Source organism: Panthera pardus, unplaced genomic scaffold (assembly GCF_024362965.1).
Source record: "Panthera pardus isolate Hobbes unplaced genomic scaffold, ASM2436296v1 HiC_scaffold_13, whole genome shotgun sequence".
Lineage (NCBI taxonomy): Eukaryota > Metazoa > Chordata > Mammalia > Carnivora > Felidae > Panthera > Panthera pardus.
This window is the reverse complement of record NW_026526688.1, coordinates 43,213,764-43,238,414: the sequence shown is the minus strand read 5'-3', so window position 1 is coordinate 43,238,414 and position 24,651 is coordinate 43,213,764. Positions and strand designations below refer to the sequence as shown.

General features: G+C 33.4%; 1 protein-coding gene across 2 annotated transcripts in view; it reads left to right on the top strand.

The window, feature by feature from the left end:
• The window catches only part of ADAM2 (ADAM metallopeptidase domain 2), a 135,391-nt gene that overhangs the window by 35,104 nt on the left and 75,636 nt on the right, over window positions 1-24,651 (top strand). For both annotated transcript variants that reach the window (XR_008421606.1, XM_019440716.2), the window contains exons 8-10: window positions 12,164-12,235; window positions 12,873-13,039; window positions 14,063-14,144. Coding sequence is in view for 1 of the 2 variants with exons in the window: in XM_019440716.2 (XP_019296261.1) it covers window positions 12,164-12,235; window positions 12,873-13,039; window positions 14,063-14,144 (321 nt within the window). In the remaining variant the exon portion in view is untranslated. The remainder of the gene's footprint in view (window positions 1-12,163; window positions 12,236-12,872; window positions 13,040-14,062; window positions 14,145-24,651) is intronic.

Genomic DNA, 24,651 nt, shown 5'->3' with positions numbered 1-24,651 from the left:
TTTTAACAATATTTGTTCTTCCAATCCATGAGTATGGAACCTCTTTCTATTTCTTTATATCCATTTCAATTTCTTTTATTAACTATTTTATAGTTTTCAGAGTACAGGTCTTACACTTCTTTGGTGAGGTTTATTCCTAGGTATCTTATTGGATTTGGAGCAATTATAAATGGGACTAACTCCTTAATTTCTCTTTCTGCTGCTTAATTATTGGTGTATAGGAATGCAACAAATTTCCGTACATTGATTTTGTATCCTGGGACTTTACTGAATTCATGTATCAGTTCTAGGAATTTTTTTTGAAGTTTTTTAGACTTTTCTATACAGAGTATCATGTTATTTGCAAATAGTTAAATTTTGACTTCCTCCTTGCTGATTTGGATGGTTTTTATTTCTTTTTGTTGTCTGATTGCTGAGGCAAGGTCTTCTAGTACTATGATAAATAACAGTGGTGAGAGTGGACATCCCTGTCTTGTTCCTGACCATAGGAACATTTTTTCCTCATAAAAGATATTAGCTGTGGATTTTTCACAAATGGCCTTGATTATGCTGAGGTATGTTTCCTCCAAGCCTACTTTGTTGAGAGTTTTTATCATGAATAAATGTCTTCAGATGCTTTTTCTACATCCATTGAAGTAATAATATGATTCTTATCCTTTCTTTTATTAATGTGGCATATCACGTTAATTGATTTGCAAATATTGAAACACCCTTGCAACACAGGAATAAATCCCACAATTGTGGTGATTGGTTTTTTTAATGTATTTCTGGATTCAGTTTGCTAGTATTTTATTGAGAATTATTGCACCTATTTTCATCAGGGTTGTTGGCCTGTAGTTCTCTTTTTTAGTGGAGTTTTTGTCTGGTTTTGATATCAGGGTAATGCTGGCCTCATAGAATGAGTTTGAAAACTTTCCTTCCTCCTGTATTTTTTAGAATAGTTTGAGAATAGGTATTAACTCATCCAAATTGGTAGAATTTGCCTGTGAAGCTATTTGGCCCTGGGCTTTTGTTTATTGGGAGATTTTTCAATATTGACTCAGTATTTTTGCTGGTTATTGTTCTGTTCAAGTCTTCTATTTCTCTTGTTTTCATTTTGGTAATATATATGTCTTGGAATTTATCAATGTCTTCCAGGTTGTCCAATTTGTTGACATATAGTTTTTCATAATATTCTTTTATAATTGTTTGTATTTCTGTGGTGTTAGTTGTTATTTTTCCTCTCTCATTTGTTATTTTATTTATTTGGTTCCTTTTTCTATGTCTGTCTGTTTGTCACTCTCTCTCTTTTTGATTAAGTCTCACTAGAGATCTATTAATTTTATAAATTTTTTTAAAGAACCAGCTCCTGGTTTCATTGTTCTGTTTTTTTCCCCCAGTTTCTATATAATTTACTTCTGCTTTAATCTTTACTATTTTCTTCTTTCTACTGGCTTTAGGCCTCATTTGTTATTCTTCTTCTAGCTCCTTTAGGTGTAAAGTTAGTTTGTTTATTTGAAAAATTTCTTGCTTCTTAGGATAGGCCTGCATTGGTAAATGCTTTCCTCTTAGGACCACGTTTGCTGCATCCCAAAAGTTTTGGACTCTTGCATTTTCATTATCATTTGTTTCCATGTATTTTCCTTGTTGACCCGTTCATTAGCATGTTTTTTAATCTCCAGGCGTTTGTGGTTTTTCCAATTTTTTTTCTTGTGCTTGACTTCATTTCATAGCATGTGGTCATAAAAAGTACATAGTATGATTCAGTCTTTTTGTATTTGTTGAGGCCTGATTTGTAATAGAATATGTGATATATTCTGGATGATGTTTCATGTGCACCTGAAAAGATTTTGTATTATGCTGGTTTGGGATGGCATGTTCTGAATATACCTATTAAGTCCATCTGGTCCAGTGTGTCATTCAAAGCTATTGTTTCTTTGTTGATTTTCTGTTTAGATAATCTATCTGTTGATATGGGTAGGGTTTTTAAGTCCCATGCTATTATTGTATTATTATCAACGAGTACCTTTATGTTTGTTATTAATTGTTTTATATATTTGGGTGTTTATGTTGGGGGCATAAATATTTACAATTGTTGTAACTTAGTGTTTTATTGTCCCCTTTATGATTATACAATTCCCTTTATCTCTTGTTACAGTCTTTGTTTTAATGTCTATTTTGTCTGATATAAATATTGCTACTCTGGCTTTCTTTTGACATCCATTTGTATGATAACTGTTTCTCCATTCTCTCGGTCTCAATCTGTAGATGTCTTTAGGTCTAAAGTTAGTCTCTTGTAGGCAGCACATAGATGTTTGTACCTACTATTTTTTCTCGTTTTTATTTTTAGGTCAGGTTTCCTAGGGTTTTTATTTGTTTGTTTGTTTTTGTTTGTTTGTTTGTATCTTGGGTGAGCATATCTTAGTGGCCAGCCAGCCAATTATTAGGAAGAGGCTATCCTCCAACAATTGAGCTAGTAAGTGTTCCATTCTGGATTTATCTCTGGGTTGGGAATAGTATCCAATATTTAGACAGTATTTTAAGTCAGGGAGGTTTTAAATTCCATGGGACTTTCTCATATCTCTTCTGGTAGTGAGTAATGCCTTAAGTTTATCTATGATGTTGTGGATATCTTGGATCTCTTTCAGTGTCTCCTGAGCCTGAATGATACCTTGTAGTTGTGTATGCATGGAATATTTCAGACTATCAAGAATATATGATGCAGCATATTTGTTGTATATGTTGGCTGTTGCATTCCCTCCACCTCCGTGTTAGATTTCCAGATAGTCTTCTGAGAACTTTTTCAGAAACTAGGAGAAGCACACCTCATTTTACCTATAATAATGACTTTTAATGTTCATTTGCCACAGAGATTACTACTGTTTTGGGCAATGTATCTGGGCATGCACCCAGGGCATTTTGCCTTTTCTCTGCTCCAGAAAAGCTCACCTTCCTCTGATGACTTATATGTTTTGACCAACCATGGTAGAATAACTACACAACAGAACTTAAGATGGGGATGGGGAGAGCTTCAGGTAAGATGCAACATATTCTCACTATTTTCAACATCAGGTTAGCAGTTTTTCTTTAATAAATTCTTCTAATATTTTTGTATGGCCTTGGTCAATTACTAGAATCTTGAAATGTTTTTTGACAATTTTGTTTTATCATTGCTTATCATGGAAAGGATCCACAGAGCTCATCATTTCACCATCTCAGAAGTCCTGATGTAATTATTTCTTTAATTCCCCAGTAATTTATGAACTCTTCTTTCTATAGGTTTTACACATTTGCTAGGTATTTTATTTCACTGTCTGTAAGTTAGATATTTTCATATATTCTTATTTTTATTTCTTGTTATTAATAAATTCTTAAATCACTTTTTGTGCATTGGTTTGCCTTTGTTGCATAACAAGGTACTCCAAAAAATTTAGTAGTTAAAAAAAAAACTCCAACTATTTATTCAGCTCACAATTTTAAAATTTATTCTGATCTCAGCAAGATTTTCTCTTGCTATACTGGTATCACTTACCTGTCTTTAGCAAGGTACTAATTATACATGAGGTTGGCTGATCCACAGGTGTCTTAGCTGGTATGTTTAATCTCTGCTGCACATGGTGACTTGTCAGTCTGAAAAAAGTCCTATAGTTTTTTATTTTTATTTTTTGGGGGGTTGTTTACAATGCTAGTAGCATTGACAAGGTCCTTCAAAACCGCAAGAATGGACAACATTCAAGTTGTAAGTGATTTATAAGCCTTTCCTTATATCATGATTGCTAAAGACATCCAAAAAGAGTAACAATGTCCAGCCTCTAATTCAAGGGGTAGAAAGTTATACTTTGCTACACTCCAAAGTGCCATGATACAGGAACAGAAATAATGTAAAGCAATTTGCATTTTCCCTGCTTTTTGCCTGAAAGTTTAACACATTGGTCACTGCCCACTTTCTAATAACACTTGAATCATAATTTTAATGTTTACTAAAATGTTCATTTCAATTCTTTTTTCATTTCCTTGACTTTTCAACTCCAATAATGCTATTCATCAACCTGCCTCAGCCATCAGCTTCTATAATTATACATTATAATTGACAGCTACTATAATATCACTCTTCCATACTCTAATATTCAAGCATTACAATCTTAGACTACGTTTTTTTTTTTGTACACCAATCTTTTTCCTCATTTCCAGTCTTCCTTATTTTATGCCACCAAGATTTTTATCCATTAATTATATCACTGTTGCATTAACCTCCAAAATGTACTCCACTATTCCTTACAAACCATGTATATTATGGTTCCCCATTATTGCATTATTGTCACTCCTTTGCAAACATCCTCAACTCACTTGCCATTTTTTCCCTTTAATGGTCTCCCTGGAAAAGCCTCGAACCTGGTTAAATTGAAATGAACAAGTAATCTGTTTACAACTAGAAGGAATACACAATAGGGAATGCTGTCACTTTAATTTCATAAATCTCCAAACTTCATCATGCCTTTCCACTTTTGATTGGTTACTTTGCTGACTCATATTTCACAGACAAAATAGAACAAATCAGGGGAGAAAGTCCACAAACTTTTGTCATTTTATCAAATATTGAACTTGGAATTTGTAATAATATTCTCTACTTTCCTTGATGTTAGTAAGAATGAAATGGTGCTCCAATCTAACATTAGAACTCTGTGTACATTACCACTCACCCACTCAAGGATGTGACAATAAAAAACCAAGCTCACATTATCGATTTTCATCAGGAAATACATGTTATTCTATATTAAAAACAAATAAAACAGTTAACAGTTTCTCTTCTTTTAGCTAACACACCAATATTTTTCTTTAATTTATAACACTTCTTTAAATATTTGTTTGTATTTACTGGTCCCAATTCCTCTCTTAATATTCTGTCTTTAACCTGACCAATCTCATTTTTATTCCTATTTTTATCCCCCAAATTAATTATAATGCAGAATTTATTTCTACCTTTCTAAATTAACTATTTCATTCAAATAACTAATAATACTACTTTGAAGCATTTGATAGGAATTGCTGGCAAATTTTATCAAATGCTTCTCAGCATCTATTATTACATCTGTTATGCAGGTTTTCTCCTGCAGTTTGTTGATGTAATGGATAATGTTTACATATTTTATTGATGTTGCACATTAGTTTACTGGAAAACTACTCTGCTTCTTCATCACATATTATTCTTTGATATATTGCTGGAATCTATTGACTAATATTTATAATTTTTGCTTTTATATTAATAACTATGGTTGTTTTATAGTTTTGTTAAATAGATCAATTAACACAGAATAAACCTAAAGACGATTAAAAGACTAAGATTAAAAATTTCATCAGGAGCTTATGAGCTCACAGCCACATTTTATCTAAATTTTATGTAACTGATGATTAGATTCTAATCTAGTGGTTTCAAACTTTGGTATGAATAAGAATCACTCAGGAAACTTGGTGATAAAACCAGCGACACACACCCTGCTGTCCTTCAACAAGCCTCGGTTTGTATATTCTTTGTTCATTTTCCCGGTGATTCTGACATGTACCAAAACCTGAGAACTACTTTCTAAACTGTTCAGAAAGTTCCTAATTCATCTTATAGAAACAAAGGAGTTAATACCAAAAATCTAATGAGGCTAGGACCTTTTTACCTTTTTTTTAAAATATGAAATTTATTGTCAAATTGGTTTCCATACAACACCCAGTGCTCATCCCAAAAGGTGCCTTCCTCAATACCCATCACCCACCCTCCCCTCCCTCCCACCCCCCATCAACCCTCAGTTTGTTCTCAGTTTTTAACAGTCTCTTATGCTTTGGCTCTCTCCCACTCTAACCTCTTTTTTTTTTTTTTTTTCCTTCCCCTCCCCCATGGGTTTCTGTTAAGTTTCTCAGGATCCACATAAGAGTGAAACCATATGGTACTGTCTTTCTCTGTATGGCTTATTTCACTTAGCATAACACTCTCCAGTTCCATCCACGTTGCTACAAAAGGCCATATTTCCATCTTTCTCATTGCCACGTAGTATTCCATTGTGTATGTAAACCACAATTTTTTTATCCATTCATCAGTTGAGGGACATTTAGGCTCTTTTCATACTTTGGCTATTGCTGAAAGTGCTGCTATAAACACTGGGGTACAAGTGCCCCTATGCATCAGCACTCCTGTATCCCTTGGGTAAATTCCTAGCAGTGTTATTGCTGGGTCATAGGGTAGATCTATTTTTAATTTTTCGAAGAACTTTCACACTGTTTTCCATAGAGGCTGCACCAGTTTGCATTCCCACCAACAGTGCAGGAGGGTTCCCATTTCTCCACATCGTCTCCAGCAGCTATAGTCTCCTGATTTGTTCATTTTAACCAACTTATTACCTTTTAAAAACATAAATCAAATTGTATCAATCTCCTGCTTAAGATCTTTGATTAGTTTTTCTTTTATCTTTTTTTAATTGAGGTATAATTGACATATGACATTGTATTAGTTATAGGTATATAGCATAATGATTCAGTATTTGTATATACTGTAAAAGGGCCACCACCATAGGTCTAGTTAACATCAGCATACGGTTCCAAAATGTTTTTTCCTATGATGTGAACTTTTAAGATCTATTTTATTAGGAACTTTCAGATATGCAGATATTATTAGCTATACATACTATACATTACATCCCCATAACTTACTATTTTATAAATGGACTTTTATGCCTTTTGATGCTCTTCACTCATTTTGCCCATCCCTCACCCTCTCTTCGGGAAATCTCCCAATTTTTTCTCAGTATCTATGAGCTTTTTTTTTTTAAACTCCACATGTAAATGAGATCTTAGGTATCTATTTTTCTCTGTATGACTTAATTCACTTATTAATTCACTTGGCATAATGTCCTTAAGGTCCATATATGTTGTCACAAATGGAAAAAAATCATTCTTTTTATGGCCGAATAATATTCCAATGTGTGTGTGTGTGTGGTGTGTGTGTGTGTGTGTGTGCGTGTGTGTACATCTCACAAGTTCTTTATCCATTCATCCATTGATGGACAATTACATTTTTACCATATCCTAGCCAGCATTTCTTATCTCTTGTCTTTTTGAAAACAGCCATTCGAGCAGGTGTGATGTTCTGTCTCACCCTTTAAGTGATTTTTTCATTTTTATTCTGTGCCCTTTAAGTGATTTTTTTCATTGTTAATGTCATTATTTGTATGTTTGTATGTATATTTGCCATTTTGACTTTTTCTGTTTCATAACTCTTTGTTCCTCCTCTATTATCTCTTTTTGACATAAGTGCATATTTTCTAGTTTTTAATGTTTTAAAAATTATCTTTTTATTAGAAATAATTGTTTACTCATATGCCATTGTAAGAATACATAGAGATCATTGTTTGTGATAGAGCCATTGCCTCCAAACAAAAACTTTTATTCTGAAGTTTTTACTCTGGAGTATCTCAAACCATCCTGTTCTTTTATTCAATCCTGCAAAATCTGTGATTTTGCCCTATCCTAATTTTAACACACTTTTAAACAACTACTATCTTAATTTCTTTGATGTTGTTTCTGCCCTAGCTGCTATCCAAAAATTATACTCTTAGTCTTCTTTATTAATTGCACATGAGTGAGCTTCTAAATTTGGAATTGAAACATTTACCATAGCTTTGTTATCTCAAATGTTGGCATAAAGTGCTTGAATTATTGATTGTTTACCTTAATTTATTTCTGTGTGTTTGTTGATTTGTGTTGTTTATGACTATTTATCACCAATAGTGTTGGTTTTCTTTTTTACTGAATAAAATATATATTAAAATAAAAAGAATATATAGAGATCCCATGTATCCTTTATTTTTTCCAATTTGTAGCATCTTAAAATATTATAGTACAATATTACATCTACGATATTGACATACATAGTCAATAAACAGAATAATATGAATATGAGGATCTGTTGTGTGGCCTTTTCAGAGCCACACCCACTTCTCTTTCATCTCTGAAAACAACTACTCTGTTCTCCGTGTCCATATTTTTAATTTCCAAAATGTAATATAAATGGAATCATTCAATATATAACATTCTTGGATTATCTTTTCTCATAAGGCCATTCTGGAGGTTCTTCTAGCCTTAAATACCTCTTTTTTAAAGAAATATTTATTTATTTTTGAGAGAAACAGTGCAAGCAGGGAAGCGGGCAGAGAGAGAGGGAAGCAGAATCCGAAGCAGGGTCCAGATTCTGAGCTGTCAGCACAGGGTCTGGCGTGAGGCTTGAACTCATGGACCACAAGATCATGACCTGAGCTGAAGCCGGTCGCTTAACTGACTGAGCCACCCAGGTGCCCCTAGACTTGACTACTTCTTAAACAAACTTTAAAGTCAATCTTCCTGCTCTTAGTGCCAATTTCTCTTGAAGAAAAACTTATGTAGCCAATCTCAGTATTTTAGAGTCTTCAAGATGAATTAGATTGCTGCACTGGTGTTTCACTTAAATTTCTTAAATCTGCTTAATCATTTATCACTTGTTCTTCAGTTTTCAAATTTTGTGTTTGTTTTGTTTCTTTCATTTGTGCTTTTGAAAATTAATTTTCTATTAATTGCTTTTAATAATTTAACACTTTTAATTTTTTAAATGAGGTTTCAGGAAGGCATGGTTCTGAAGGCATGTATTCAATCTATAATCTTTGTTCTTCACATTTAGATATTATATTTAAAGTAATTTAATGTTTATCTTTGGGGAGGAGAGAGAGAGAGAGAGAGAGAGCAGGGAAGGGGCAGAATGAGACAGAGACACAGAATCTGAAGCAGGCTCCAGGCTCTGAGCTGTCAGCACAGAGCCCAATGCGGGGCTCAAACTCAGGAACCACAAGATCATGACCTGAGCAGAAGCTGGTTGCTTAACCCACTGAGCCACCCAGGCACCACTTAAATCTTATAGTTTAAAACTAAGATTTTCTCTCAATAATTATTATTTATTTGATAGTAAAACATATTTTATTTGTAGTGTCTTATTTCAAATTGAGATATAATTGCCATGTAACATTATATTAGTTGCAGGTGTATGGCATAATGACTCAGTATTTGCAAAATATGTATTGAAAAATGACCACCACACATAGTTACACTTTTTTGTAATGAGAATTTTTGTGATCTACTCTTTTAGCAACTTTCAAATATGCAATACAGTTTAATTAACTATAGTCATGATGTTATACATTAATCCTCAGGACTTACTTATGGTATAACTGGAAGTTTGTGCCAAGTGATCAACTTCGCCCATTCTCCCACTCCTTATACCCCACCTCTGGAGACCATCAATCTTTTTTCTATATCTGTGAGTTTGGTTTTTGTTTTGTTTTGTTTTGTTTTTAGATTCCACTTATAAGTGAGATAATTCAGTATTTACCTTCCACTGTCTGATTTATTTCACTTAATCAAATGCCTTCAAAGTGCATCCATGTTTTCACAGATGGCAAGATTTTCTTCTTTTTTTATGCCTGAGTAATATTCCATTGCACACATGTACCATATATTCCTTCCCCATCTGTTTACGAACACTTAGATTGCTTTAATGTCTTGGCTATTATAAATAATGCCACAAGGAATCTGGGGGTGCATTTCTATTTTTTGAGTTAGTGTTTTTATTTTACTTGGACAGAAGTCCAAAAGTGGCACCGTTAGGTCATATGGCAGCTCCATCTTTAATTTTTTGGGGAAACTCCTTACTGTTTTCCACAGTAGCTGTTTACATTCCAACCAACAGTCCACAAGGGCTCCCTTTTCTACACATCCTTGTCAACACTTGCTATTTCTTGTCTTACTTAAAACAACTATCTAATTGGTGTGAGTGATGCCTCACTGTGGTTTTGATTTAGATTTTCCTGATGGTTATTGATGTTGAGTACCTTTTCACGTGCTTCTTGGTCATCAGTATATTTTCTTAGGGAAAGTGTCTATTCATATCTTCTGGCCCATTTTTTAATTGGATTATTTGCTTTTTTTATTGACTCATATGAGTTGTTTTTATATTTTGTATATTAACCCATTATGTCTTTTCCCATTTTTCAGGTTGCCTTTTCATTTTGTTCATGCTTTCTTTTGCTGTGCATGGCCTCTTTAGAATGATGTAGTCCCCCTTGCTTAATTTTGCTTTTGTTGCCTTTACTTTAATTTTTTTTATGTTTGTTTTTTGAGAGACAGACAGAGACAAAGCGTGAGCGGGAGAGGAGCAGAGAGAGACAGAGGGAGCAGAGGCGGGGGGAGGAGCAGAGGGAGACACAGGATCTGAAGCAGGCTCCAGGCTCTGAGCTGTCAGCACATAGCCAGACACAGGGTTTGAACTCATGAACTAAGAGAAAATGATCTGAGCCAAAGTCGGACGCTTAACTGACTGAGCCACCCAGGTGCCCTTGTTTGCCTTTACTTTAGATGTCAAATTCAAAAAGTCATTACCACTTGATATGAAAAAACTTACTGGTGTGTTGTCTTTTAGGAGTTTTATGGTTTCAGGTCTTACATTAAAGTCTTTAATTCATTATGAGTTATATTTTTTGTATGACATAAGATAGGGTCCAGTTTCATGCTTGGATGTGCTATGTGGTTTTCTTAACATTATTTATTGAAGAGACTGTTTTCATACATGTGTATTATTGACTCCTTTATGATAAATTAACTGACTATAAGGCATGGATTTATTTCTGAGCTATCTGTTCTATTCCATTGATTTATGTGTCTGTTTTATTTTATTTTAAAAAAATTTTATGTTTATATTTGAGAGAGAGAGAGAGAGAGAGAGAGAGAGAGAGAGAGAGAGAGAGACAGTGCATGAGAGCAGGGAGGGGCAGAGAGAGAGATGGAGACAGAATCTGAAATAGGCTCCAGGCTCTGAACTGTCAGCACACAGCCTGACGTGGGACTTGAACTCAGGAGCTGGGAGATCATGACTTGAGCTGAAGTCGGATGCTCAATCAACTAATCCACCTAGGCACCCCATGTGTCTGTGACTGATCCACCCAGGCACCCCAGCTGTCTGTCTTAATGGCAATATCATACTGCTTTGATTACTATAGCTTTGTATTATATTTTGAAATCAGGGAGCATGATGCCACCAGCTTTATTCTTTTCAAATTTGTTTCAGCTATTTAAGGTCTTTTGTGGGTCCACACAAATTTCAAGACTCTGTTCTATTTCTGTGAAAAATGCCATTGGAGATTTTATAGGCATTACATTGAAGCTGTATATTGCTTTGGGTAGTATGAACATCTTTACAAGGCTAATTCTTCTAATTCATGAACATGATATACATTTCTATTTTTGCGTGTCTTTCTTTTATCATTGTCTTACAGTTTTCAATGTACAGATCTTTTACCTCCTTGTTTAAACTTATTTCCAGGCATTTGATTCCTTCTGATACAAATACAGATGGAATTGTTTTCATAATTTTTCTTTCTGATTGTTTGTTATTAGTGTATAGAAAAACAACAAATTTTTCCATAGTGACTTTTTTATCCTGCAACTTCACTGAATTTTAAAAATTAGTTCTAACTTTTTTTGTGTGCATGCAGTCTTTAGGGTTATCTATGTATCACATCACGTGATCTACAAATAGTGATAATTCACTTCTTCCTTTCCAATTTGGATGACATTTTTTTTTTCTTACCTAGTTGCTCTGAGTAGGATTTTTGATACTATGGTTAAATAAAACTGATGAGAGTGGGCATCCTGGTCTTGTTCCTGATCTTAGACTAAATGTTTTCAGATTTTCCCAGGTGAGTATAATGTCAGTTATAGGCTTGTCATATATAGCTTTTATTACGTTGATGTACATTCTCTCCATTCCCACTTTGGTGAGAGTTTTCATTATGAAAGGATGTTGACATTTGTCAAAATGCCTTCTTCTGCATCTACTGATGATTCTTCATCATCTGAACATATGATTTGTGTCCTTCATTTTGCTTATGTAGTGTGTCATATTGACTGACTTGCAGATGTTGAACCATCTAGCATCCATGGAATAAATCCCTACTGATCATAGTGTATTTCATTTTAATATGCTGTTGAATTCAATCTGCCTATATTTTTTGAGGATTTTTTTGCATCTGTGTTCATTAGGAATATTAATAAAAGTTTGTAAATTTAATAATGCTTAAAAACTAATAAATTCATAATTTAAACAATTTCTTATATTTTTCAGTACAATCATATGGGTTCTGATACTATTGTTGTCACTCAAAAAATCTTCCAGTTGATTGGACTGACCAATGCTGTAAGTTTTTGCTTTTAATTCTTTTCTATTTGCTTCTGTTGCTTAAACAATTCCTATACATTTTATTTTATGGCATTGCCTGAAAACACATGATATATGAAATAGGCCAAATAATATAACATTTTAAGTTTCAGTTTTCTGAGTAGGAATAAGAATAAAAACTTATATATATACCTAATTAAGTTATGGTAATTATTTTTTAAATGTTTATTTACTTTTGAGAGAGAGAGAGAGAGAGAGCGCATGAGAGGTGGAGGGGCAGAGACAGGGAGACACAGAATCTTAAGCAAGCTCCAGGGTTCACGTTATCAGCAGAGCCCAATGCAGGGCTCGAACTCATGAACCACAAGATCATGACCTGAGCCGAAGTCAGACTCTTAACCAACTGAGCCACCCAGGTGCCCCAGGTTATGGTAATTATTAAATTGATAAAGCACTTCACACAGGGCTTGCTTAAGTACAAGCATTTCAAAATGTTAATTATTACTTGTTTTATACTCTGTAAGATCCAATCCATGCTTAGCAGTTCTGTCATTTAATATTTGTCATCAGTGTAGTGTTTATTGTTATAGATAAATCCCCAAATCTATTTAAACCATAATATTTGAGCATATTTTCTTTATGTCTTCTTTTTTAGATTTTTACATCATTTAATATTACAATAATTCTCTCTTCATTGGAACTTTGGATAGATGAAAATAAAATCCCAGTAACTGGAGATGCTAATGAATTATTACACAGATTTTTAAAGTGGAAAAGATCTTATCTTGTTTTGCGTCCACATGATGTGGCATTTTTACTTGTGTAAGCATATCTTAGCTTTACTAAATCTTATACAAAGAAAACATACCTATATTTGACCTAATTTCTGTCAGTTAACAGGCCTTTAGGGGAAAAGTGTCATTTTTTCCTAATATTCAATATCATGTGAATATTATTTTTCAAAACACAGGTTTTATAGCAGAATTATTGATGTCAATCATTCTATTTATTTTTTGTAGTTAAAACTCACTCCTTCAATATTGTTATCATTGCTTTCTTAGAGTGTATAACATATCATTAAATTCCCTAACTATCCTTGAAATAGTAACAATATCTATCTGAAGAAACATAAATGATGAATGTAGTTATTAGGTCTTCTTTTTAGGCTTTATTTGCATAGGATAACAAAAAAATCCCAAGATTATGGAGGCACTACTGTATATTTTAATCTCTAATATATCATATTTACGTTGTTTTGCATTTACAAAAATATAAGACCCTCCTATTTAATAAGTACTTTGTTTTTCTCTTATCAATATTTAGGATATATATAATATGTTACTATACTATATCAAAATAATATATACATATTTAAAAAATTATAATAATTTAAATTATTTTCTGTCCCACAAATATGCCATTTGCGCAACTCTGGCTGCCTAATTCTGATTAATGAGAAACTTCAGTCCATAAGGTGTCTCTGTCCATTTAACTTATCAATTGTATTGCTTACGCTTTCTAATTGTAAGGGATTTTATTTATTTTTATTATTTTGATACACTAAGATTTATTTTTTAAGAAATACTACATAAAGAAGAATCTTATTTTCTAAAAATTCAATATGAAAATAACATTCTATTATCTGCTTTTAAAATGTATTTCATTTTTTAAAAAAGAAGCAGATACATTTAGTCACTTCCAAGCTTTGTTACCCTATGTTAGGTGGAAATATTTACAAATTTATAATATAAATATGCAAGACAAAAAATTTATTAGGCAAACTTAATAGTAGTTGTGCTAAATTTTACAAAATTATATGATTATGATCTTTTTTTAAAACTTAAGTTACAGAGAAAAACCAAATTATGTTGGTGCAACCTTTCAAGGGAAGATGTGTGATAACAAGTATGGAGGCAGTGTTGCTCTGGTAAGGTATGGTTTAATTTGTTTGGCTAAGACGTATAAATAGAATGCTATTTAGATTAATATATAGTTAAATATTCTTTATTTTATTATTTCTATGTATATTAACATTTGCAAATGATATTAGGGATCTTTGTCCTTGCTGTTTATTACAAATGCTTGAACTATAAGAAGTTCTTATTGAACTTAATAATATAAAATTTTTATAATTTTCTTCTTGTGAGTTTTTAGGAAGCTAAAGTAGTGTTATAAAAGGCTCATGAATTTTTCATGTACTCAATATCTAATCATTGATTGATTTTAATTTCAAGGTTAGATTTTGACTATTTCCAAGTATAACAAAATTATGAACAAGATTAAAATTAAACTTTTGAAACCATTTATCAATTGCCTTAAAATGCTTCATGGGGCATAGGTGAAGAATAACAGAATTGAATGTCCTAATTGGCATTATTTAAGTAGCAAATCTTGGTGTATTTAAAATTGGCATGTTTTTGCCTCTATGTCCTAATGCTATGGTTATTCTGACATACAGAACTGGCCTTCTGAGGATTAAGGAGTGCACCTATTGTGATGAGCACCGGGTGTTGTGTGTAAGTGTTGAACCACTAAATTGTACACCTGAAACTAATTTTACACTGTTAACTAACTAGAATCTAAATAAAACTTTAAAAAAACACTCTTTAAATTGATTTTCAAAACACAAGTGAAGACATAAAGAATTGAACCAATCAAATGGTGACACAAATTTCATCTTTACAATTCATAAATCACAGTTTGGAAAAGGTAGCTTATATTTATGACACATCATTACCTAGTCTCATGAGCTTGAATTAGACTGATTTACCTAGTCACTTTCAAAACTGAAAATCATAAGATCCTCTCATGGAGCAGGACCTTAAATGATTAGCAAAAAGTAGAACATAACTCAGTTCTTTTAAAGCAGGTTAGCTACCAAGTGGAGGGAAATGCCATCATTTACTAGAAAGTATGTGGATCATGGGAGAAGCAATCAAAGAAGATCCCTTTCTTATCCTCCACACTTTGTTGGGATAATCATTGCCTGACCCTTTTCTGGAAAAATAATTAGCAGCCAATATTTGTAGGAGTGATATGTCGAAGAAAAACAATTGAGGTTCTGTCCTCTAATGTTTATTTCTTATTTTTATATTTTTCAAGTCTTAAATTCCAATTAGTTAACATATAGTGTAATATTAGTTTGAGGAGTAGAATTTAGTGATTCATTACTTACATATAATACCTGTTGTTCATCACAAACAGTGCCCTCCTTAATACCCATCACCCATGTCTCCCATTTAGCCCACCCCCTCCACTGTCCTCCCCTCCAGCAACCCTCCATTTGTTCTCTATAGTTAAGTATGTTTCTTGGTTGGCCTTTCCCCCATGTTCATTTGTTTCATTTCTTAAATTCTACATATGAATGAAATCATATGGTATTTGTCTTTCTCTGACTGAATTATTTCGCTTGGCCTAATATACTCTAACTGTATCCAAATTGTTGCAAGTGGCAAGATTATATTCTTTTTTTATGCTTGAGTAATATTCCATTGTATATATACCACATCTTCTTTATCCAGTCATCAGTCAATGGACAATTTGGGCAGTTTCCATAATTGGCGATTATTGATAATGCTGCTATAAACATCAGGGTGCATTTGCCTCTTCAAATCAGTATTTTTGTACCCTTTGGGTAAACACCTGTGGTTTTATGTGGAATCATAGGGTAGTTGCATTTTTAACTTTTTGAAGAAATTCCATACTGTTTTCCAGAGTAGCTGCACCAGTTTGCATTCCCACCAATAGTGTGAGAGTGTTTCCTTTTTTTCCTGACAGATGTGAGGTGGTGTCTTATCATGGTTTTGATTTGTATTTCCCTGATGATCGGTATGTTGGTATCTTTTCAGGTGTCTGTTAGCCATCTGGATGTATTCTTTGGAAGAATGTCTACTCATGTGTTCTACCCATTTCTTAACTGGATTGTTTAGTGTTTTGTTGATTTGATAAGTTGTTTATAGGTTTTGGGTACTAACCCTTTATCAGATAATGTTGTTTGAAAATATCTTCTCCCATTTCAAAGTTTGTGTTTTAGTTTTGTTGATTGTTTCCTTCACTGTGATGAAGCTTTTTATCTTGATCAAGTACCAATAGTTCATTTTTGCCTTTGTTTCCCTTGCCTCCAGAGACCTCCATAGTAGGAAGTCTATGGCCGAGGTCAAAGAGGTTGCTGCCTATATTCTACTCTAGGATTTTGATGGTTTCCTGTCTCACATTTAGGTCTTTCATCCATTTTGAATTTATTTTTGTGTATGTAAGAAAGTGGTTTAGTTTTGTTATTTTGCATGTTTTGTTCGGTTTTCCCAGCACCATTTGTTGAAGAGACTGACTTATTTCCATTGAATAATTTTTCTTGCTTCTCTGACGATGAGTTGACCGTAGAGTTGTGGGTCCATTTCTGAGTTTCCTATTTTGTTCCATTGATCTGTATGTCTGTTTTTGTTGTTGCTGTTGTTTTTTGTTGTTTTTCTTGTTTTGTGTTTCGTGCCAATACCATACTGCCTTGATAATTACAGCTTCGTAATATATCTGGAAGTCCAGAATAGTGATGTCTCCAGGTTTGCTTTTCTTTTTCAAAATGGCTTTTGGTATTCAGGGTCTTTTGTGGTTTCATACAAATTTTAAGATTGTTTGTTCTAGCTCTGTGAGAAATGCTGGTGATATTTTGATGGGAATTGCATTAAATGTGTAGATTGGTTTGGGTAGTATAGACATTTTAACAATAGTTGTTCTCTCAATCCATAAGCATGGTATGTTTTTCCATTTCTTTGTGTCCTTTCAACTTCTTTCATAAGTGTTCTATAGTTTTCAGAGTATAAATCTTTTACCTTTTTCTGTATTTATTGAGAGGATCATATGGTTCCTATCCTTTTATTAATGTGATGTATCATGTTGATTGATTTGTGAATATGAACAACACTTGCAGCCCAGGAATAAATACCACTTGAATGATTCTTTTAATGTACTGTTCTATTCAATTTGCTAGTATTTTGTTGAGACTTTTTGCATCCATTCGTCAGGGGTACAGGCCTGTAATTCTCTTTTAGTGAGGTCTTTGGTTTTGGGATCAACATACTACTGGCCTTGTAGAATGAGTTTGTAAATTTTCCTTCTGTTTGTATTTTTTGGAACAGTTTGAGAAGAATGGGTACTTTGAGTTTAATATTAACTCATCTTTAAATGTTAGGTAGAATTGCCCTGGGAAGCCATTTGGCCCTGGACATTTGTTTGTTGGGAAATTTTTTATTACTGATTCAAATTCTTTGCTGGTTATGGATCTGTTCGAATTTTCTACTTCTTCCTGTTTCCATTTTGGTAGTTTATATGTTTTTAGGAATTTATCAATTTCTTCCAGATTGCCCAATTTTTTGACATATAATTTTTCATAATGTTCTCTTATAATTGCTTGTATTTCTGTAGTGTTGTTTAAGATCTCTCTCGTTCATGATTTTATTTATTTGAGTCCTTTATCTTTCTTTTTTTATAAGTATGTCTAGGGGGTTATCAATTTTATTAATTCTTTCATGGAACCAACTCCTGGTTTCATTGATTTGTTCTCCTGGTTTTTGTTGTTGTTGTTGTTGATTTGTTTATATATAATTTATTTTCATTCTAATCTTTATTATTTCTCTTCTGCTAGTATTAGGGTTTATTTGTTGTTCTTTACCTAGCCCTTTTAGGTGTAAGGTTAGGTTGTGTATTTGAGATGCTTCTTGTTTCTTGAGGTACACCTGTATTGCTCTATACTTCCCTCTTAGGACTGCTTTTACTGCATTCCAAAAGTTTTGGACCACAATTTTTTAATTTTTGTTTCCATGTATTTTTAGATTTCTTCTTTGATTTCCTGGTTGTCCCATTCATTATTTAGTAGGATGTTGTTTAACCTCCATGTATTTGTGGTCTTTCCAAATTTTTTATTGTGGTTGATTTCAAGTTTTATGAAATTGTGGTCTGAAAATATACATGCTACAATGTCAATCTTTTTGTACTTGTTGAGGTCTGATTTGTGACCTAGTATGTGATCTATTCTGGAGAATGTTCCATGTGCATTTGACAAGAATGTGTATTCTTCTAGTTTAGGATGAAATGTTCTGATTATATTTGTTAAGTACATCTGGTCCATTGTGTAATTCAAAGCCATTGTTTCCGTGTTGATTTTCCACTTGATCTGTCCATTGATGTAAGTGGGATGTTAGAGTACTCTACTACTATTGTATTATTATCAATGAGTTCCTTTATGTTTGTTATTAGTTGTTTTAAATATATTAGAGTTTCCAAGTTGGGGTCATATATATTGACAATTTATTGATCTTGTTGGATAGACCCCTTTGTTATTATAGAATGCCCTTATTCATCTTTCAATACAGGTTCAGTTTAAAATCTATTTTGTCTGATATAACTACTGAATGTTGCTACTCTGGATATCTTTTGATTCCATTAGCATAATAAACCATTCTCCATTCCCTCAATTTCAATCTGCAAATATCTTTAGGTTTAAAATGAGTCTCTTGTAGGCAGCATATAGATGTGTCTTGTTTTTTTATCCACTCTGACACTTTATGTCTTTTGATTAGACCATTTAATCAATTTATATTCAGAGTGATTATTGATAGATATCAATTTAATGCCATTGTATTATCAGTAAAGTAATTGTTTCTGGAGATTTTCTCTGTTTCTTTCTCGTGTTTGTTGCTCTTGGTCTTTCTTTCCCATTCAAAGAGTCTCATTTAATATTTTTTGCAGGGTAAGTTTAGTGGTCATACACCTGTTTAGTCTTTGTGTGGGAAACTCTTTATCTCTCTTTTTGTTCTGAATGATAGCCTTGCTGGATAGAATACTCTTGGGTGCAGATTTTTCCCATTCAGCAGATTAAATATATCATGCCATTCCTTTCTTGTCTGCCACATTTTTGTGGAGTGATCTGCTGCTAACCTTATTTGTGTTCCCTTGTAAGTTAAAGACTTCTGTCTTGCTGCTGTTAGGATTTTTTTTTTTCTTTATCTCTATATTTAGCAAATTTAACTACAATATGTCTTGGTGTTGGCCTGCTTTTGTTGATTTTGATGGGAGTTCTCTGTGCCTCCTGGATTTGGATGTCTGTTTCCTTTCCTGGATTAGGGAAGTTTTCAGCTATACTTTGCTCAAATAAACCTTCTGCCTCACTTCCTTCTCTTCTTCTGGGCTCCTATGATGCAAATGTTATTATGCTTTATGGAGTCATTGAGGAACCTATGGCAATATTTGTGATTCAATATTTTTCTTTCCTTCTTCTTTTCAGCTTCATTCCCCACCCCCCCCCAAATTTTATCTTCTATATCACTTATTCATTCCTTTGCTTCTTCCATCCTTGTAGTAATTACAAGTCATTTTCACATTTTAGTTATAGCATTTTTTATTTAGGTCTGACTAGTTTTTTAGGTCTTTTACCTATGCAGTAAGGGACTCTCTGGTGTCTTTTCTCAAACCCAGCTAGTATCCTTATGATTGTTGTTGCAAATTCTTTATCAGACACATTACTTATTTGTTTCAATTATATCCCTGGCCATGACCTTTTCTCGTTCTTTCTTTTGGGATGAATTCCTCCACCTTGGATTTTATCTAGGTCTCTGTCTTCTGTGTGTTAGGAAATCCTGTCATATTTTCTGTTCCTGAGAGTAATGGCTTTATAAAGAAGAAGTCATCTGCTGTCCATGACCTGCCACTTCAGGGTGTGTCTCTGGTATGCTGTGTCAACTCTGCTGCTGTGTTTTGGCTGTTCTTTCCCTCAAGTCAGTCCTCTGCAGAGTTTTTCCTTGTCTGCAGTGTAGAGTGTTTGGACCTTGTCTAGAGTGTGATGAGTTGTAACTAGTTGTGCTCTTTTCTGCTTGTTAAAAGAGACCTAATGCTATTTCCACTAGAACTGAAGCTTTGCCAAGCTCTAAGGTCAGTATATATGGTATGTGCTAGGAGTTTGTGCTAATCTCCTAGGGGAGGGGTCAGCTACTCTGGTTCTCAGGCACACCTGATCTAGAAAAGCAGCACCTACAGAATGCAGGGGGTGAGGCTTGGTATAAGCAGTTTAAGCAGTCACTTTTGTCACTGTGTTGCTTATTGAAGTTAGTTTGTGCTGAGGGACAGTGGAAAGAAGTGGCACCAGGCACTTCCCTCAATCTGGAGAAGTGAATTCATGCCTGCTACTGTTTGGGAAACCCTCCAAGAAGAGCAAACAAGCTCCCCTTGTGTGTACCAGGCATTCCTCAGATCCCTGCCTTCACCCTGACTGCGTTCAGGACATTTGTCCACCCAGGAGTACAGTGCATATGTGTTTTATTTCAGGCAAGCAGGCTGTGTTTTAAAACTCCCAGCTTTAGGGACCTGGCATGGCAGGGCTCACACTATTCCTCTGGTGGAGGATCTCACTTTGCTGGTACTGATGCAAGTTTGTTCCAAACTGGCAGTCACACCAAAGCACAAGTGGGTGGATTTTGGAGTAAAGCACAGCAGAGAATCAGTGTCCAGATTATCTGCCTTCAGTAGGTGTCTCTGTACCTATGTTGAGTAGCAGGGAAGGGTAATGGTGCCCACCAGCTCTTTCATCCCTGGAGAGGCAATTCCACCTCTCTCAGATTCACTCCAAGAAAGAGGAACTGTCTCTCCCAGTGCATCCCAGGGGATCCTTAGATTGTTTCATCTACTACTGAGCTATCTGTTCTTCTCCATAGTAGCAATGCAGCACCCACTGGACTCCACACAAGCCAGATCCTGGACCTCTAAAATTCCAATCTTTGAGCCCTACTGGGTGTAAAAACTCATGAAAATCAGCCCTTCTTGTTTTCCCAGTTAATATATTTGGGAAAATATTTTCCTTGTGTGTTCCCCTGTGTGCTCTTTTCTGTGTCTTGCCTCCCTCTGTGACCAGGGCCCCCTCTCTTCCATAGCAGCCATGATCCTTTCCTTCTCCAAATCACATCTCTACACTTCATACCTTCCATGATGTGGCCTCTTCTCTCCCTCTAGTTGTGCAATTTGTTCTGTCAATCCTCATATTGATTTCTTGGGTATTCAGAATGATTTGATATTTATCTAGCTGTGTTCGAGGGATGGGGCAAGCCTAGGGTCCTCCTATTTCTCTGCAATCTTAGCTCCTTTCTCTCTTCTTATGTTTAAACACCCTTAACCCTCCATACCTCATCTTCCTAGGCTGTGGAATAAAATCTAAAATCTATATCCCTCCAATGCTGCTCTTTCTTAAAAGTTTATAGATGAAACCACAACCCAGGTGATTTTTGGATGAATAGAAGCATGTAATAATAGTTAAAAGAAGATGTTTTATGTCTTGCAACTCTTTTTCCTGGGACTCATCCACTTGTCACTCACAAATTTGCTCATTCACAAGGACTGACACAAGCTAGTTCTTGGTCTCAAGGTTGCTATACATTATATATTACCAGACACATTATCTGTTGACCTCAATTATGGACTGTGTAGATCCTGAGTAGTAAACTTCCTCAGAAGAAAACACAGCACACAATACATACCACTTGAAGCAGAACTATTAGTAGTTATAGAAACTTCAAAAAAAGGTATAAGGTATCATAGAAAAGGGTTTGTTGGAAATATTAAGTACAAAAATATAATAATTATAATAAATTACACAAGATGTTAGGTTAAGTCAGAATCAGAACCTTTCCCAGAAGACATCAGAAATATTATAAGAAAGGTAAAATAAAAGTTAAAAGATGTGGATTATTGAAGTAGAAGTGCCAATATCTAGATATTAAGAGTAATGTAGATAATAATTAAAAAGTCATAAGAAAACTTTTGAAGGAAAGATGAAAATAAATTTCACCACTTTATAGCCACTATCAGATCAACAAAATCCTTATGCCAAGATATTCCTTCTGGAGTCTCCCCATGATCCTTTATGCTGGATCATCTGGCAGTAGGGGAGAAAACTGGGTTGTCAGATGAAAGGAAATAAAAAGTCAAAATAGAATAGATAAAAAATGCACACTGACAATGATATAAAAATATTAAATACAAAGAAAAATGGCTTTGTTTCCAAAAAAAGAAACTCATATAATAAAAAAGAAGTTCCATAATGGGAAAAATCACATTGAAAAAAAAAAAGTGTATTCTTAAAATACATAAAAGTACTTTAAATAGACATAATTAGTATCTAAAAAAATTCATTCAAATATAAAATTTTTTGTCATATGTGAATAAGAACAATTTTGTTCTTTTTTCCTCTCTAATACATATGTATTCAATTTATTTTCCTGTTGAATTCATGAAGATCTTAATAATATTCAGTAGAAATAGTAGAACAATGTTAGTTGAACTTATAGTAGACATTTTTGTATCATTCTTGATTTTAGGAAAAAAACTTTCAATATTTCACTATTAGGTACTATGTTTTCTCTAGATTATTATAGACACTTTACAATGTAATAAGGAGGCTCAGTTTTATTTCTAATTTTCATAGCTTTTCAAAATGTATTTTATTTTATATCTCATCTTTAATTTTTAAAAGAGAAATTAATCCCATTTAAATTTATTTGAAGTTTTTTTTCTGTCCCAGTTTAGTAGCACAAATTTTTTACTAGTTATTGAAACACTCATGTAGATGTTTTTCTTACTTTTTGGAAATGTTGTCTTTCTTATATAAAATTAAATTTTCCTGTGTAATATTATAGAGATGTCAATGAAATCCTAATCAAAATCTCAGCAGGCTTTATTTTTTTTTCGTAAAAATTGACAACCTGATACAAAAGTTTTGTATATAAATATATTTTAAAAAGATAAAAAATGTTTTGAAATTGAGGAAAAGCAGCAGATAAAAATTTCTGAAAACTACAGTAATTAAGATATTGAAGTGTAAATAAATGGATCAATGTAACAAAATAGGAAATCTAAAAATAGACCCAGGCATATATATAATCAAATGATTTTTGACAAGTTGTCAAGGCAATTTCAGTCATACAATAAAAAAAAGAGTAATAAAATTAAAATCACATCTTCATAAGAACATTTAAATCAAAAGCATTGTTGGGGCACCTGGGTGCCTCAGTCAGATAAGTGTCTGACTCTTGATTTTGTCTCAGGTCGTGGTCTCCTGGTTGATGGGATCCAGTCCTGTGTCAGGCTCTGTGCTGACATCATGGAGCTCCTTGGAATTCTCTCTTTCCCTCTCTCTCTCTCCCTGTCCCTATCCCTTCCTCCACTTCAAAATAAATAAACAAACATCTAAAAATCAATTAATCAATCAATCAAAAGCATTGTTTAAGAGAACATGATGGGAAATTGATAATATGTAAAGACATTACTAAGGTAATTAATGCTAAAGGAAAGGGGGAGTAACATCAGAGTAGTTAAGGGAAATTAGTACCTAATGAACCTTGCAGAAAATAAAGCTGAAAATCAGTGAACTAATTATCCAATCTAAAATATGTGAAAAGATAGAAACAAAATAACATTAAAACATATGGAAGCCAGGAAATAGTGAACATAAAAGCAGAAATCTACGCAAGACAGACTATATATAGGTAGGATAGAAATATTTCAAAAAACATAAGGCCTTAAAAAACTAAAAACAATTATATTTCTGGCAAAACTATTTTTTATAAAATAGAGTAGAAATTCATTAATAAAATTATAAAAATAAAGAGGAAATACTACAGATGTAGATAACATCAAGAAGATAATAGAAAGAGTTATGACAAAATTTAAAATGTAGACAAATACTACATTGTTAATGGAAGTCCATAATTTACTAAAAGTTGCACAAGAAGAATTAGAAATTCAGAAAAACACCAAATTATTAAAGGAATTAATTTATTATTTAAAAAATCACATAAGGAAAATAAACAATGCTTTTAGGCATTCTATGCAATGTTAAGGGAACTGATTATTTCAGTCTTATATGCTTATAGAAAATAGACAAAAGAGAAAATACTCTACAGACTTGGAAATCAGAATTACCATAATACCAAAAGAAGATGGAACACAAAAGGAAATTAGAGAATAATTTATCCACAAACATAGAAGAGAAGCAAAACCATAAATCAAAAATCCTAACCAACTGAACCTAGCAGTTTATAAAGATAATAGACCATGCCCAAGGTGATTTTGTCCAAAGAATGAAGGATCATTTAATCTTAGAAAATCTATTTACATCATTTAACTGAAGGTACTGTCATAATATTATTTCAGTTAATGGCATTTACTAGTAAGAACACAGATGAGGATAATATAGTAAAAATTGATGGGATGTGGAGTGGGCTATTTTAGCTAAGGTGATCAATCAGAGAAAAACTTTGAGGAGAAAATATTTGAGAGGAAGCATGCATGATGAGGCAAAGGCAGTTATGGCAAGGTCTAACAGAGCCCACCAGAAAGATCATTAAATTCAAAGGCTTTCAAATGGAAATGAATGTCATGAATAAAATGGCCATAAA